This window comes from Scyliorhinus canicula, chromosome 8 (genome assembly GCF_902713615.1).
Source record: "Scyliorhinus canicula chromosome 8, sScyCan1.1, whole genome shotgun sequence".
In the NCBI taxonomy this organism is placed as follows: Eukaryota; Metazoa; Chordata; class Chondrichthyes; order Carcharhiniformes; family Scyliorhinidae; genus Scyliorhinus; species Scyliorhinus canicula.
The window spans coordinates 30621-45869 of NC_052153.1; the positions used below are offsets into that span (position 1 = coordinate 30621).

The window sequence follows — 15249 nt, forward strand, 5'->3', positions numbered from 1 at the left end:
CTGTCCAGGATTTCTTTTGCTCTTTTAATTTCTTCCATTCCCTTTTCATTTCTACATTTCTCTTGACCGTATCCCAGGGCATGAGAATTACCCTAATTGCCATTTTCGGATTTTTAGTTCTGTTCCTGGTTGTCCCTTTCAGGTGCACTCTGAAATTAAGGATAAGTACCCTTTCTGGGCCCTATCCAAGGCTGACCAAGGCACTATCTTCCTGCTCTAGTTAAGGGTCGATTGATTATTGGTTTCTGAATATAAGCGTTCCTATTTTCCAGAAAATGTCCGCACAATCCGCCTTACTCTGAGGATGATTTATTCTTTAGCCCCTTTTACCAGTAATGGATGCAAGATTTTAGTGCTATCACCAAAATGTCTTGCAGACTTTTTCTCAGGGTCAGTATCTTCTAGTCTACTGATTTTCACACCCAACCTGAGCTTCTGTCCCCTCGATCCACAGAATATCCTTACAAAAGCCAATCACACCTGACTTTCCAGACTAAACTCGGCAGGTAAAGTCTGACTCACACCTAGACTAGAAACTTCTAATATTCTAGCCTTTGTACCGGTTAGAAACTTCTAATATTCCAACCGTTTCTTGGGAACTAGAAACTTCTAATATTCTAGCCCCTACTCTGCTTAACTAGAAACTTCTAATATTCTAGCCTCGCTTTACCTAGAAACTTCTAATATTCTAGGCCTCCACGCTGGGCGCCATGTTTTTCTAAATTCATCTATATGTTTTAGAATTCCCTTTATACCAAAGACCTTAAGGGCCAATATTCTAAAACGGCGAACAGGGAACTCCCTCCCTGACTCCAGTACAGGCCTCTGTGAGTGCTATTCGGGTCAAACTCTCCTTTCAAGTTATCCCCCGGTATAACTCATACCTTCACTGAAGAATTTTACTTACTTACCCCTTAATGGCATCGATGTCCCGGGTCCTGCGTTCTTAAGGAAGTGAAGTAAGCTAATAACCACTTTTTCAGGTTAAATTATTTTATTATTAACATACTCTTTTCTATTTCATTAAATTAAAAACATTATTTACTTTTTGATGTTGTCTGGTTGGTTGTTGAGGCCTTCAGACTCTCTCTCTCTCTCTTTCTCTTTCCTGTCTCCTGGTCATCTCTCCTGCTGCTCCTGCTGCTGGGCCGTCTTCCTTCTGGTCTGGTCTGCCGTTCTGCGTCTTCCTTCTGGGTCTGGTCTGCCGTTGGGCCGCTTCTCTCCTGGGCCTTCCCTCTCCTGGGCCGCTCCGCTCCTGCTGCTGCTCCTGCTGTCCTTCTTCCTTCTTCTGGTGCCGCTGGTGTTCTGCTGCTGGTGTTCTGCGCTGGTTCCTTTGTTCATCTGTTCTTGCCTCGTGGGGAGAAAGAGGAGGAGTCTGAAGCCCGCGCTGGTTTCTTTGTTCCAGCTGTTCTGGAAGCCCGCGCTGGCTGATCTCTGGCGCGAGATCGGGACCTCCGATAAGGATCGGACTTCGGGTCTTAAAGGGGCAGTCCATCACAATTTTCCAACAACACAAAGAGATTTTTTAAAACTTTTTTCTTTTGCCTTTCTCCTGCTGCAGGTTGTAATAACCATTCTGATAGACTGAAATTGCTGCCCACAGTTTCTGTGCCCTTCAGCTGCCACCAACCTCTTGTGGGATCTTTCCCTGCACTCTCCCCGATCAGATGTTGGCAGACCTCTATGTTTCAAATGACACATTCTGTATTTTCCAGAACAGCCGAGAGGGTCAGATCTGTGCTCGCTACCTCTATTGCATAGGGGGAGAGTTGGTCTGGGACTTGCAGCGCGGGTGCTGCGCTAAGGGCTTTCTTTAACTCTTCCACAGCCTCTGTATGCTGCGGAAGCCATTCCCAAGGGGCTCTTTTCTTAAGGAGGTCTGAGAGTGGGGCTGCCTTTGTCGCGAATCCATCGATGTGGTTCCGACAATAACCAACCAGTCCTAAGAACGACCGGAGGGCTGAAACATTCTGGGGAAGGGCAATTTGACAATCGAATCAATTCTTTTGAATTCGATCTCGCGTTTGCCGTGTGTGATGACTGTACCCAAATACATCACTTTATTTTCCAAAACCTGGGCCTTTCTTGGGTTAACTTTACATCCAATTGAGGTTAAAAGTTCCAGGAGCTCGGCCAGAAGCGTAATGTGCTCTGCCTTTGTGTCTGTCTGCAGTAGTACTGACATCCACTTTGCTCATCCTATTTCTCTCTTCTAACTCTGCTCGGAGCGTCTGAATGACCTCCTCAGTGCCTCGCAACTGTGCCAAACAGGACACGATTGCCATCGGCTTGCGTGCTTTACTCGGACTTTTCTTATGAATTTGAGAGAGGTTCTCCCACCAAGTATGTCCTATACTTCCGGGACCTGTCTACTCATTCATACAGAACTCATCCCAAAGGGGCCATCCCTTTCCTTTCAGGTATTTGCGGAGTTCCAGCTCCCACACGGGACACTAACCTACTCGGCTACTGCTGGTCGCTGCGACCACAAACCGTTTTTGGTTCATGAGGCGTTCCATTGCCTGCATGGCCATTTTCTCTTTCTCTCTTAATTTAGGACAGGGGGTGTTGAGGTAATGTCTTACAAGACGGGTAAGGCTTTCGCTATGTTCCGCTCACAAAACTCCCGAAAGTTCGTCGCAACAAAAAGCTCTCAGGTTTACCTTACAACCATGTTAGTACGCATGCACAAAACACACTTCCGAATTATCTTTATTCGTTTGAACACATTGATTACTTGTGATTTTTCCTTTTTCTTTACTCAGATTTCTAATTCAAATTTCAGGGTCCTCGACGGAGTGGGGGTGCCACTTGTAACCGCGTCCTGTCAGGATGTCGCCACTAAATGTTGCTCGTTTTACTGGAGTGTGATTAACATGCCTCCGTTTAAAGGCCGTGTGCTTAACACTACTATGGCTCTGTGTATGTAATTAAGCTCGGAGTCGCCAGGTGCCGTATTGAGACACCGTCACAAGTATATCAAGGTCAGGTTCAAAGTAATAAATCCGTACACCGATTAGTAAGTCCAAACGATTGGTGTTTATTATAACAAATATAATAAATACACATGCATACGCTAAAGAGACTAACTTACTTCTAATACTAAACAAATAAATACTTATCTACACAGGAACAGGCAAGGTCAGGGAACAAGGCCTTCATCCCGTTCTTGGTCTGCAACTCTCTGAATCGTAAAGTTGTCAAGATCTAGCAAGGTCTGGATCACGTAGCGATCGTTGCATTGGCACTTACAGTTCGATGGCTGATGGCTCAACGGCTGGTGATGAAACTGGAGTCAGGATGCGATGTAACAAACAACAAACTCGGGTCGGAGTAAGCAAGCAGTCCTGAGCCGGAGCAAAAGCAGACCGAACCATGTGCGGGGTCTACTCTTATAGGTCCTAGAAGTCAGTGCCCCCTTGGGGCGGTTCTTTTACCTGCCAGGTATCGATTGGGCATTTCCCAATCGATATCTTCCAAACCCCCCAATCTGAGGGTCGTTCCTCGATGGGTGGGGCGGTCCCTACGGCTCTTTGTGTTGGTTGCTGTGGCGCCATTCTGTCTGGGCGTCTACTCAAAAGTATCCATTGATACTTAAATGTTTCTATTGTGCGGGGTCTGGATCTGGATCACCTCATTACTATGCAGATCTGTTTCCATTTGCACCTTTGGCTGAAACTCTGCACCTGGCTAAAAACTGGTTTCTGTACGTGCAGAATGCAAATTAGTCTTCTGCAAACTGCTTGTCCTCACTAAGACTGTTTTTCCCTGCAGCCTTAGCAGTTCTCCATTTTGTAGCCCAGTGTCCATCTTAGATGGCTACAAGAGGAAGATTCCTCGTGGACGAAAGACAGTCCCCTGTTGAGCAGTAAGGACTGCGAAACATGTACATGTAGGGACCATTTTTTACCACAAATTGGGTTTAGTAGCCCACAGAAAAATCTGTTCTCCCTTCTTTGATTAGCAAAAAAAGAAATTTTAAAAAATATATATGTGTTATATCAAAAAGTCATATCATTTATTGGATATTTTAATTTATGAAATATTTTTTAATTAGGATATTAGTTTAATCGTAATCTAAAACCCTTACTTAATAATGTTTACAATTTCTAAGAACACCATTACCAATTTTCTTCTCAGTACAACTATAGTCTAATCTTTGCTTCTCACTTTGGTAATCCCCACCCTGTCCTCTACCCTAACCCTAAACTAGCTGTGTCCCTGTGTGGGTACGGAAAGGAAGGGTAACCCCCACCCTGTCCCTAACCCTAATTCTTACCCTAAACTAGCTGTGTCCCTGTTTGCGTACGGAAAAGGAGGGTAACCCCCACCCTGTCCCTAACCCTAACCCGGTTATTACCAATTTTCTTCTCAGTACAACTACAGTCTAATCTTTGCTTCTCATATTCTTATTTTCCTACTTTCTATTTGTCTTATTTCTAAAATACGTGTTTGGATTCGAGAGAAAGGGCGATGACGCAAAATCTATGTGGAACAGAATGTTGAACGTGCGCCAGTAAAGAGGCAGACGCTTCGGCGCTGTATCCCTTAATGGGTGCAGAAATACGCATAACCCCCATCTGTCCAGAACCTAAAAACCTAACCCTAACCCTAACCCCAAACCAAACCCTAACCCTAATGCCTAAACCTGAACCAAACCCTAACAATTTGATGGAACGATGCAATTTTAAGCAAATAATTGGCTCCTAAAATGTGCAAATATTTTGCGTCGCGCACGCTGTGCGCAGATGTTGTGAGCCTACAGGCTCGCCGCCTAGCGGCAGCAAATCTATTCTCTTTCTGAGAACCCTGCAAAAGACTTTTTGCACTTTTTACACCACCCTAGCCCTAAACCGTAAACATAACCCTAATCCTAACCCAACCCCAACCCTAACCCAACCCTAACGCTAAATTTGATGGAACGATGCAATTTTAAGCCAATAATTGGCTCCTGAAATGTGCAAATATTTTGCATCGTGCACTTCATGCACAGATGTTGCGAGCCTACAGGCTTGCTGCCTAGCGGCAGCAAAGCTCCTCTCTTTCTTGGAACACTGCAATAGTTTTTTGGCACTTTTTACAAAACCCTAGCCCTAGCCCTAACCCAAACCCTAAGCCAAACATTTGATGGAACGATGCAATTTTATGCAAATAATTGGCTCCTAAAATGTGCAAATAATTTGTGTCACACACTTCGTGCGCAGATGTTGCGAGCCTACAGGCTCGCCTCCTAGCGGCAGCAAAACTCCTCTCTTTCAAAGAACGCCGCAAAAGTTTTTTGGCACTTTTTACAAAGCCCTAGCCCTAAATCCTAACCCTAACCCTAATTTACAAAACCCTAGCCCTAACCCTAAACCCTAACCCGGAATGGGTACGTGCACACGATCCAGGGGTTGGAATGTGGAGCTTCATGAAATTGCCCCCCTCCGCCTCTCCCACCCCCCCACCTTCCCATTGCAGCCCACTCCCGCGGAGGGTGCCCCCCTCCCCAGCCGACAGTCTCCCACCCCCCCCCCCACTGAGCACTGGGGCGGTAAGCCCAGCGCCTCCAGGCTCTTTGCCTGTGAGCAAAGATTGCTGCTCACCGCCTCAGCTCCCCACAGAAGCCCTTCCACTAGGTTCACATTTTTCAAAAGGAGAACTAATCTGTGCCACGTGACCACTCGCTGGGGAGGCGGCTGAATGACGGGAAGCTGTTGGCTATGGGGTCGCTCCTGTTAATTGTATGTAAATTAAGTGGTTATAATTGGTTTCTCGCCACGCTGTGGTGGATCCCGATTTTGTCTATGGGAGTGGGCCGGTTGCATCACAAACTGTTTGGTGCCCTGCACGGGTCTTGTTTTCGGCCTCTGTCGCTATTCACCAGCCTCGTTCCACTCAAGCGAGAGCATAATGAGGCCGGAGAATTGCGTCCTGGGAGTTTAGCAGCTGCTCTCAATGAACTCTTGATGAGTTGAATGAAAAAGCAAATTAATGAAGTAGAAATGCTCACTACCAGCTCTGGGGTGAATTTGGTTGCTTCTTTTATTTCTTAACAATTATAGTAAACATATATTTCACACCACTTTTGAACTGCTCCCTGAACTTGGATTGTGTTACACCATAAATAAATGTGTTTGTGCAACAACTAAGATTCTGCAACATTGCTCCGGCATATGCAAAGATATATAAGGAATCATAATAATCTGTGGGATTTGCCCCTGTAATGTTATAATAAAAGAATTCTACAACATATGTCAGCCACAGCAGAATGAAGCTGCCAGATATAGTGAAGAGCAAAATCACAGACTTCCTTCTGCTCTCCATCTCTGGGTCACTCCGATTCTCTTCCTTCCTCTGACTCCTCAGCCCCTTACGGACTTGACTGGCCACCAAAATATGTCTGACTGTCAGAGCATTGAGCAACAAAATTAAAGCAAATGGGAGCAATGGGTTTAAAATGGTATCAAACCAATCAAATCCAACCCATTCGGGCTGTGTGAAATAATTTGGTTTTACATCACAGAACCACAATATATTGTTAATTATCTTCCCAGGTTTAAATATAAAGTAGAAAGGAACATTTTTCAAAGAAAGTAGAATGCAGGTTGCTGCTAGAACTCCAGTCGCAGTTTTCTTGGTGCAATATTGAGTGTTCAGCTTTTGGCAACAAATGGCGATGAATCGATCAAAGGAAAATGCGACTGTAAACCAGACTGAACAGTCAGTTGATGCATGACTTAGGACAAAAACAACACTGCACACTGGGGTGATGTCCAGAAAGGATCCCGGGAAATAATAATAACTGATCCGAGTCAATATGACATCAGTGATAATAACCAGTAGATCCGCTATTGCCATGGCCACCAGGTAACGAGTGGTACAAGTGGAGAGCCCACACTTTTCTTGGATCAGGATCAAAATCGCCACTAAATTAACTATAAGAAAGAATAGAAATTAAATCAAATGCAATAGGATAAAACTATCTTTCAACCAAGAAAGTAAGCTCTCAAATTCTCAACCAGTCTCTTCACTTAAGTTTATATTAAAAACGTGCTTGGAGAGCAATGTGCCTGCCCATATGATTCTATTTGAAGTGGATATCCTCTTTAATGTTGTTGGGGCTTTTTTTTTGCACATACAAAGTTTGAAATCGTAACTTTGGTAACACACGAGCACAGCCTGTGGAGGAACTTTGGGTTATAGTTTAAAGGAAACGTTGCTGGAGATTGCTGATGTGAAATGCTCCAGAAGATAGAGTGAAAATTAATATTGTGCTATTGTCATAGTCCCACAGCACATCACTGGACACCTACTTTCACATCAAACCACACAGGAGGATTTTAGGCAGATAAACACAAATTTGACAAAAGCATCTTAAAGGAAGAATAGACATAGAGAGGCAAAGAGGTCTATGGAGGGAATTACAAAGCTTGGGACTTTAAGCAACTGAAGGCATAGTTACCCAATGCTGGTGTATTTGAAATCAGAGATGTGAGGGAGAGAGGGATGTCAGAATTGGGAGAGTGCAAATGTCTCTGAAGATTATGGATATGGAGGGGGTTAGGGAGAGACAAGACCATAGAGGGTTTTGAAAGCAAGATTAATAATTTTTCAAACTGAACTGTTGCTTAAACGGGAGAAAACATGAGCTGAAGGCACTGGATACTGCAAAGGCTATGAGCCCTGAGAACATTCTAGCCATTGTATTGAAGACGTTGGCAGCATTGTGTGCCTCGCAGTGCCAGGGACCCGGGTTCATATCCTGTCTTGGGTGAGTGTCTGTGTGGAGTTTGCACGTTCTCCCTGTGTCTGAGTGGGGTTTCCTCCGGGTGCTCCGGACAGTCCAACAGTCCAAAGATGTGCACATTAGGACTTGGCTCCTCCCTCTGCAACTGGATCCTCACCTTTCTGATCCACAGACCACAATCAGTAAGAATGAACAATAACACCTCCTCCACAATAGTCCTCAATAACGTGGCACCGCAAGGTTGCGTACTTAGCCCCCTACTATACTCCCTATACACATGACTGCGTGGCAAAATTTGGTTCCAGCTCCATCTACAAGTTTGCTGACTACACAACCATAGTGGGTCGGATCTCAAACAACGATGAGTCAGAACACAGAAAATGAAATGAAAATGAAAATCGCTTATTGTCACAAGTAGGCTTCAAATGAAGTTACTGCGAAAAGCCCCTAGTCGCCACATTCCAGCGCCTGTTATGGGAGGCTGGTACGGGAATATAACCATGCTGCTGGCCTACCTTGGTCTGCTTTCAAAGCCAGCGATTTAGCCCTGTGCTAAACCAGCCCTTCGAAGTGTTTCATATGCCTTTTTCCCCACCCTATTAACCTGCCCTGCTGCCTTCAGAGATCTATTTACAAACACGCCAAGGTCTCTTTGTCCCTCAGGACTTCCCAGTGTAATGCCATTCATTGAATATTTCCTTGTCAAATCCTTCCAAAGTCTATCACCTCACTTTTGAAGATTAAATTCTATCTGTCACTTTTCTGCCCATTTGGCCATCCCGTCTGTATCTCCCTGTAACTCGAGACACTTAGCCTCACTGTTAACCACCCATGAACTCTGCTCCATTGAAGCCCTTAACACAATGACTATCCCAGTTAATGTTGGGAAAGTTGAAATCACCCACTATAATTACCCGATTATTATTTTTACGTACTTCTGCAAATTGCACACATTTATGCTCCACAATTTCCCACTGACTATCTGGGGGTCTATAATAAACACCTAGCAATATGACTGTCCCTTTTTTTAGTCCTAAACTCTACCCACAGAGCTTCATTTAACGCCATCCCCAAGATATTATCTCTCCTTACTGAGTAGTTGACTTACTTACAGCAATGCCTCGCTCTCTTTTCCCCCCTGCCCTGTCTCTTCTGAATATTCTGTATCTTAAAATGTTAAGCTGCCAATCCTGCCCCTCCCTCAACCACGTCTCTGTAATGTCTACTGTATCATAATTCCACATGTCAATGCTCGCCCTTAACTCAAACGTACTTGTAATACTCCGGGCATTAAAGTAGAGGTCATTCTGCTTTGTCTTACTCTCCTGAAATTTACTACCGCTGTATTCCCTCTGACTTCTGTGATGCACTGTGTCCCTATACTAACAGTCTGCATCCCCACCCCCTGCCAAACTAGTTTAAATTCCTCCCAACTGCACTAGAAAACCCACTAGTAATGATGTTAGTCCTGCTCTGGTTGAGATGTAGACCGTTCCACTTGTAGAGGCCCCACCTTCCCCAGTAGTCCAGGAATCTAAATCTGTCCCTCCCTCACCAACTCTTAAACCACGCATTCATCTGCCTATTCTCCTATTTCTATACTCGTTAGTGCTGGCACTGGGAGTAATTCAGGGATTAGAACTCAAGAGGTCCTGCTTTTTAGTCTAGCTCCCAGAATTCCTGATGCAAGACCTCATCCCTCTTTCTATCTATGTCATTGGTTCCAACATGTGCCACGATCTATCTTGTCATCCTCCCCCTTCAGAATGCCCTGCAGCTCCTTATGTTACTTCCAGCCTACTGGCCGTTTAAACTGTTGAATTCCATCACATTGATTGGAAAGATTTGAGGTCTCCTGCTCATGTAGATTTCCAATTACCCCACTCATCTGGGGTAATTGTTGTATCCAAACACTTTCATCAAAAAAATGGGCGTGTATAAGCTGAATTTCAGGACCACTAGGTGTATTGAAAATGCAAATTTAGACAATCTAGCAATAGAGAAGATTGTAAAAGTACTTTGTAAAGCAAGGACAGATGGAATTTAATTAGATGGACAGAAGTTAATTAAAATACATTGACGAGTGGAGATGAACAAGAGCGACATTAATGTTCAAAGATCTTTTTCACTGAACGTCTGAATGCAGATAGTTAAAAAACAAGAGTGGGCCAATGAAACCTTGAATTTTATAAATTGAAGAATAAACTTCAATTGGGCTTCAGGAGCTTCTTCGAATCGGTTTCAAAAAGGATGAAGAGATTCTGTTACTGAATGGAGAAACACAATTGTCTCTGGCTGCACAGGAGGATAATGAAGGGACATCAATTTCATATAACCAATAGAAAGGAAATGATTCACAAAAACAGAAAATATTGGACCATGGAGTTAGAGAGTCATAGAGATTTACAGCATGTAAACAGGCCCTTCCACCCAACTTGTCCATGCTGCCCAGTTTTTACCGCTAAGCTAGTCCCAATTACCCGCATTTGCCCCATATCCCTCTGTACCCAACATTCCCAAATAAATATCTAAATACTGTTTAAAAGACAAAATAGTACCTGCTTCTACTACTGCCTCTGGCAGCTTATTCCAGACACTCACCACCCTCTGTGTGAAACAATTGCCCCTCTTGACCCTTTTGTATCTCTCCCCCTCACCTTAAACCTATGCCCTCTAGTTTTAGACTCCCTCTAGTTTTAGACTCCCCTACCTTTGGGAAAATCTCCAGACGCAATTCTACAACTCATCAGTTTCATCTTGCGTCACAATATCATCACCTTCGACAACAAGTTCTTCATCCAGACACACGGAACAGCCACAGGGACCAAATTCGCACCTCAATACGCCAACATCTTCATGCACAAGTTCGAACAAGACCTCTTCACCGCACAGGACCTTCAACTGACGCTATAGACCAGATACAATAATGACATTTTTTTTCCTTTGGACCCACGACGAACAATCACTGAAACAGCTACACAATGACATCAATAAGTTCCATCCCACCATCACGCTAACCTCGCAATGCTCCACTTCTCCAGCTTCCACCCTATACACATTAAAGAAGCCATCCCCTATGGAAAAGCATGGGCATTCGAAAATATCAGCCATGATTGAATGGCGAGTAGACTCGATGCGCCGAGTGGCCTAATTCTGCTCCTATGATGTTCGACTCATCGATCGACAGTTCCAATGCGCCACAACAAAAAAATGCACCAACCTGCTCAGAAGATTAACACAGGACACAACCAACAGGGTACCCTTCGTCCTCCAGTACTTCCCCAGAGCGTAGAAACTACAACATCTTCTTCACAGCCTTCAACACGTCATCAAGGAAGACGAACATCTTGCTTAGGTTACCCCCACATCCCCATTACTTGCCTTCAAACAACCGTGCAACCTCAAACAAACCATTGTTTGCAGCAAACTACCCAGCCTGCAGGAGAACAGCGACCACGACACCACAACTCTGCCTGGCAGCCTCTGCAAGAAGTGCCAGATCATCAATATGGGTACCACCATTACACCTGAGAACACCACCCACCAGGTACGCGGTACATACTCATGCGAGTCAACCAACATTGTCTACCTCATATGCTGCAGGAAAGGATGTCCCGAAGCGTGGTACATTGGCGAGACCATGCAGATGCTGCGACAACGGATGAACGGACATCGCACGACAATCATCAGGCAGGAATGTTCCCTTCCAGTCGGGTAACACTTCAACAGTCAAGGGCATTCAGCCTCTGATCATCGGGTGAAATCCGGCCAAAGATCAAAAACAATACAGCACAGGAGCAAACCGTTCAGCCCTCCAAGCCTGTACCTGTCATGATATTAACATTTGCCAAAACCCTCAGCACTTCCTAGTGCCGTATCCCTCATCCTAATCATGTGTTTGTCAAGATGCCTTTTGAACAGTGTTAATGTATTTGCCTCCACAACCTCCCCTGGCAGCGCGTTCCAGGCACTCGCCACCCTCTGTGTAAAAAACCTGCCTCGCACATCTCCTCTAAACTTTGCCCCATGGGCCTTAACCCTATGCCTCCTGGTGACTTACCCCTCCACCCTGGGGAAGAGTGCCTTCCCATCCACTCTATCCATGCCCCTCATAACCTTGTGGTCCTCTATCAGGTCACCCCTCGACCTCCGTCTTTCTAATGAAAACAGTCCGAGTCTATTCAGGCTCTCTGCATGGCCAACACCATCCAGACCAGGCAACACCCTCGTAAACCTCCTCTGCACCCTCTCCAAAGCCTCCACATCCTTCTGGTAGTGGGGCGACCAGAATTGTGCGCAATATTCCAAGTGCGGCCTCACCAAGGTTCTATACAACTGCAGCATGACTTGCCAGTTTTTATGCTTGATGCCCCATCCAATGAAGGCAAGCATTCCGTTTTCCTAGTTTGAGACAATTTACACCTCTTTAACCTGTGATTATCCCTCTCCATCTGGACCCGTAAAGACTTAATTACCTGCAAAGACCTGCATTCAAATTATCATCTTGCATCATTGACTTTGTCTATATATGTGCTTGTGGAACCCACCTTTTCACTTACCTGATGAAGGAACTCTGCTCCAAAAGCTAGTGATTCAAAACAAACCTGTTGGACTTTAACCTGGTGTTGTAAGACTTCTTACTGTGCCCACCCCAGTCCAGCGCCAGCATCTCCACATTTTGGGAAAAGATGTTGACTATCTGCCTTATCAATGCCTCTCATTATTTTATAGACCTCTAAGATCACCCCTAAGCCTCCTACGCTCCAGGGAAAAAAGTTCAGCCTCTCCTTATAACTCAGACCATCAAGTCCCGGTAGCATCCCCATAAATCTTTTCTGCACTCTTCCTAGTTTAATAACATCCTTTCAATAATAGGATAACAATCTCAGCAGGCCTGACGCAATCTGTGGAGAGGGAAGGTCTGGATAACTTTTAAACATCGAAAGGTTACCAAGTTTCAAACTCTGCACAGGTGATTGACTGGTCATTTTATGAATTTCAAAGTTTAGTGCTGCATACAAATATGAGAATTTATTTGCAGATTGGGTAATATGAACGAATGGATTAGGATTAAGAACCTGGAGAGGAGTCCCCCCCCGAAATAACAAGAATACATTTATCAAATATCTTTTAAATCAGTCCCTAATTAAATTACAAAATTTATTTATTTTAATGTAACACGTATTACATATTTTGTTAAATTCAGATACAGTCGACTGACTGTAATAAAAATTAATTGTTTTTTAAAATAAATGAACTTATTTAAACTACACAGCTTTGCCCATTAAATGTGTGATTTAATTGGTTATGACATTATTTCCTTTCCATGTGATTACATTCCCTGCACTAAAATTCCCCACAGGTAAAGCTCAACATGCCTGATTTCCCCCTGCGCTGTCCCTGCCTCCTCTCTGGAAATACCTCTCACTGAGTGAAATGTTACTTCCTGCAACTTTCAATGACGCAAAATGCGGATTTTCCTGGTACCTCAACAGCGTAAAACGATTTGTTGAGATATTTATCCCATTGCTGTGCGCAGACTAGCTACTACGTTCGCCTATTTTACAACAGTTATCATAGTTTAAATGTACTTCACTGGGTGTGAAGAGCTTTAAAAAGTGATTATGTAATTTCTTATTATTCAACGTATGTAACAATGTGGTTCCCCAATCTTCTCGTTAACAATGAAATATTTTGACTGCGAATGTAAACATTGGAGACTCACTCAGCAAAATCCAAGTGACAAAAACCGTAACGTATTTCACAAAGTCAATAATTTGATCGTATAACTTTGTGCAATTTAAAGACAAGTATATTTTCAATTATGACAATGGAAAGGATATTGGAAATTCAGGATATCAGTTAGTTTCAGTTCTTTTAAAAAAAAAAGTTTTATTCAAATTTTCACATTTTCACAAAAAAGAAAACAATAACAGAAAATTTTAAGAACAAAAAAAAAACAGAACCCCCCCCCCCCCGTAAATACAAAAGAGAAACAATAACTTAACGGCCGTCGTTGGCAAAAAACAGATATTCAACCCCAAACAATAACAAAGAGACAACCCCCCTTTCCCCCGCGCCCCCCCCCCCCCCCCCCCCCCCCCCCCCCCGGTTGCTGCTGCTACTGACCTTTTGTTTTTAACCGTTCTGCCAGGAGATCTAGGAATGGTTGCCATCTCCTGAAAAACCCCTGCACTGACCCCCTTAGGGCAAATTTCACCCTCTCCAATTTAATAAACCCCGCCATATCGTTGACCCAGGCCTCCACGCTTAGGGGACTCGCATCCTTCCACTGAAGAAGAATCCTCCGCCGGGCTACTTGGGACGCAAACGCCAGAACACCGGCCTCTTTCGCCTCCTACACTCACGGCTCCACTGCAACCCCAAATATTGCGAGTCCACAGCCTGGATTGACCTGGATCCTACCACCCTCGATACCGTCCTTGCTAGTTAGTTTCAGTTCTAACCGCTGGTTTCATAATTATGTTTAAAAAAATAGCATGAGGCGCAATAAGCTAACATGTTTGGTTCCAGTGCAAAACCAGAGACTAAATAATCACTTACCAATAACACCAACAACTGCAAGGACTGTGTAGAATAGTTTCGTAATAGTATGAAATGTTTCAATCATTTTCCGTCTGAATTGATCAATCCCTTCGTGCTACAGGCAACTTCTCTGAATCAAGTTCTAATTGATGCAGTGCCACAATTCTTCATTTATACAATGTAGCATCTCCACTGGGACAAACAGGTTGCAACACGTTCAAATTTGTCATGTGGCCTTAAAAAATAACAGTCACTTCAGTCCCTGAGGTGATCGAACATTTAAATTGGCATTGCCTAGATTTACAAAGAAAAACTCACAAAGTCCATGCAAATCATAAGGTTCATTAATGAACCAAAATTCAAATTTGTATTCCATTAATGGAAATGTTATGATACCATCTGATGTTACTACTCCCTCCCAGAGCTTGGGGAAAAAAATCATTTTTATGGAATGTGGGTGTCGCTGGTTAGGCCCACAATTGTTGCTCATCCCTAATTGCCCTTGAGAAGGTGGTGGTGAGCTGCCTTCAGGAACCGCTGAAGTCTATCTGGGTGTAGGTACACCCTCAGTGCTGTTAGATAGGGAGTTCCAGTGTTTTGTTCCAGTGACATTGAAGGAACGGGGATATATTTCCAAGTCAGGATGGTGAGCGACTTGGAGGGGAACCTCCAGGTGATGGTGTCCCATGTATCTGCTGCTCTCGTCTTTCTAGATGGTACAGATCATGGGTTTGAAAGATGCTGCCTAAGGAGCCTTGATGAGTTCCTAGAGTGCTTCTAATAGATCGTGATGTGCATCAGTGGTGGAGGGAATGAATGTTTGTGAAAGGAGTAGTAATCAAATGGGTTACTTTGTCCTGGGTAGTGTTGAGCTTCTTGAGTGATGTTGGAGCTGTACTCATCCAGGCAAGTTGAGAGTGTCGCATTACACTCCTGACTTGTGTCTTGTAGATGGTGGACAGGCTTTGGGGAGT

At 44.1% G+C, this 15249-nt stretch overlaps 1 protein-coding gene across 1 annotated transcript; it reads right to left on the minus strand.

Annotated features, from left to right (window-relative positions):
• Positions 1-6024: 6024 nt before the first annotated feature.
• Positions 6025-14360, minus strand: LOC119970544 (probable G-protein coupled receptor 139). The gene is made up of 2 exons (XM_038805350.1): positions 14294-14360; positions 6025-6917 (listed from the first exon to the last, which is right to left on the minus strand). The coding sequence occupies exons 1-2, from the start codon at positions 14358-14360 to the stop codon at positions 6025-6027; spliced, it is 960 nt and encodes a 319-aa protein (XP_038661278.1).
• Between the last annotated feature and the right edge of the window lie 889 nt (positions 14361-15249).

What these genes read in the sequence shown, in the direction of transcription:
- LOC119970544 (XM_038805350.1), bottom strand. Translation starts at nt 14,360, where the DNA reads ATGATTGAAACATTTCATACTATTACGAAACTATTCTACACAGTCCTT. An exon ending in TGCAGTTGTTGGTGTTATTG is followed by an intron (nt 6,918 to 14,293) that starts GTAAGTGATTAT and finishes TCTTTCTTATAG; the next exon opens with TTAATTTAGTGGCGATTTTG.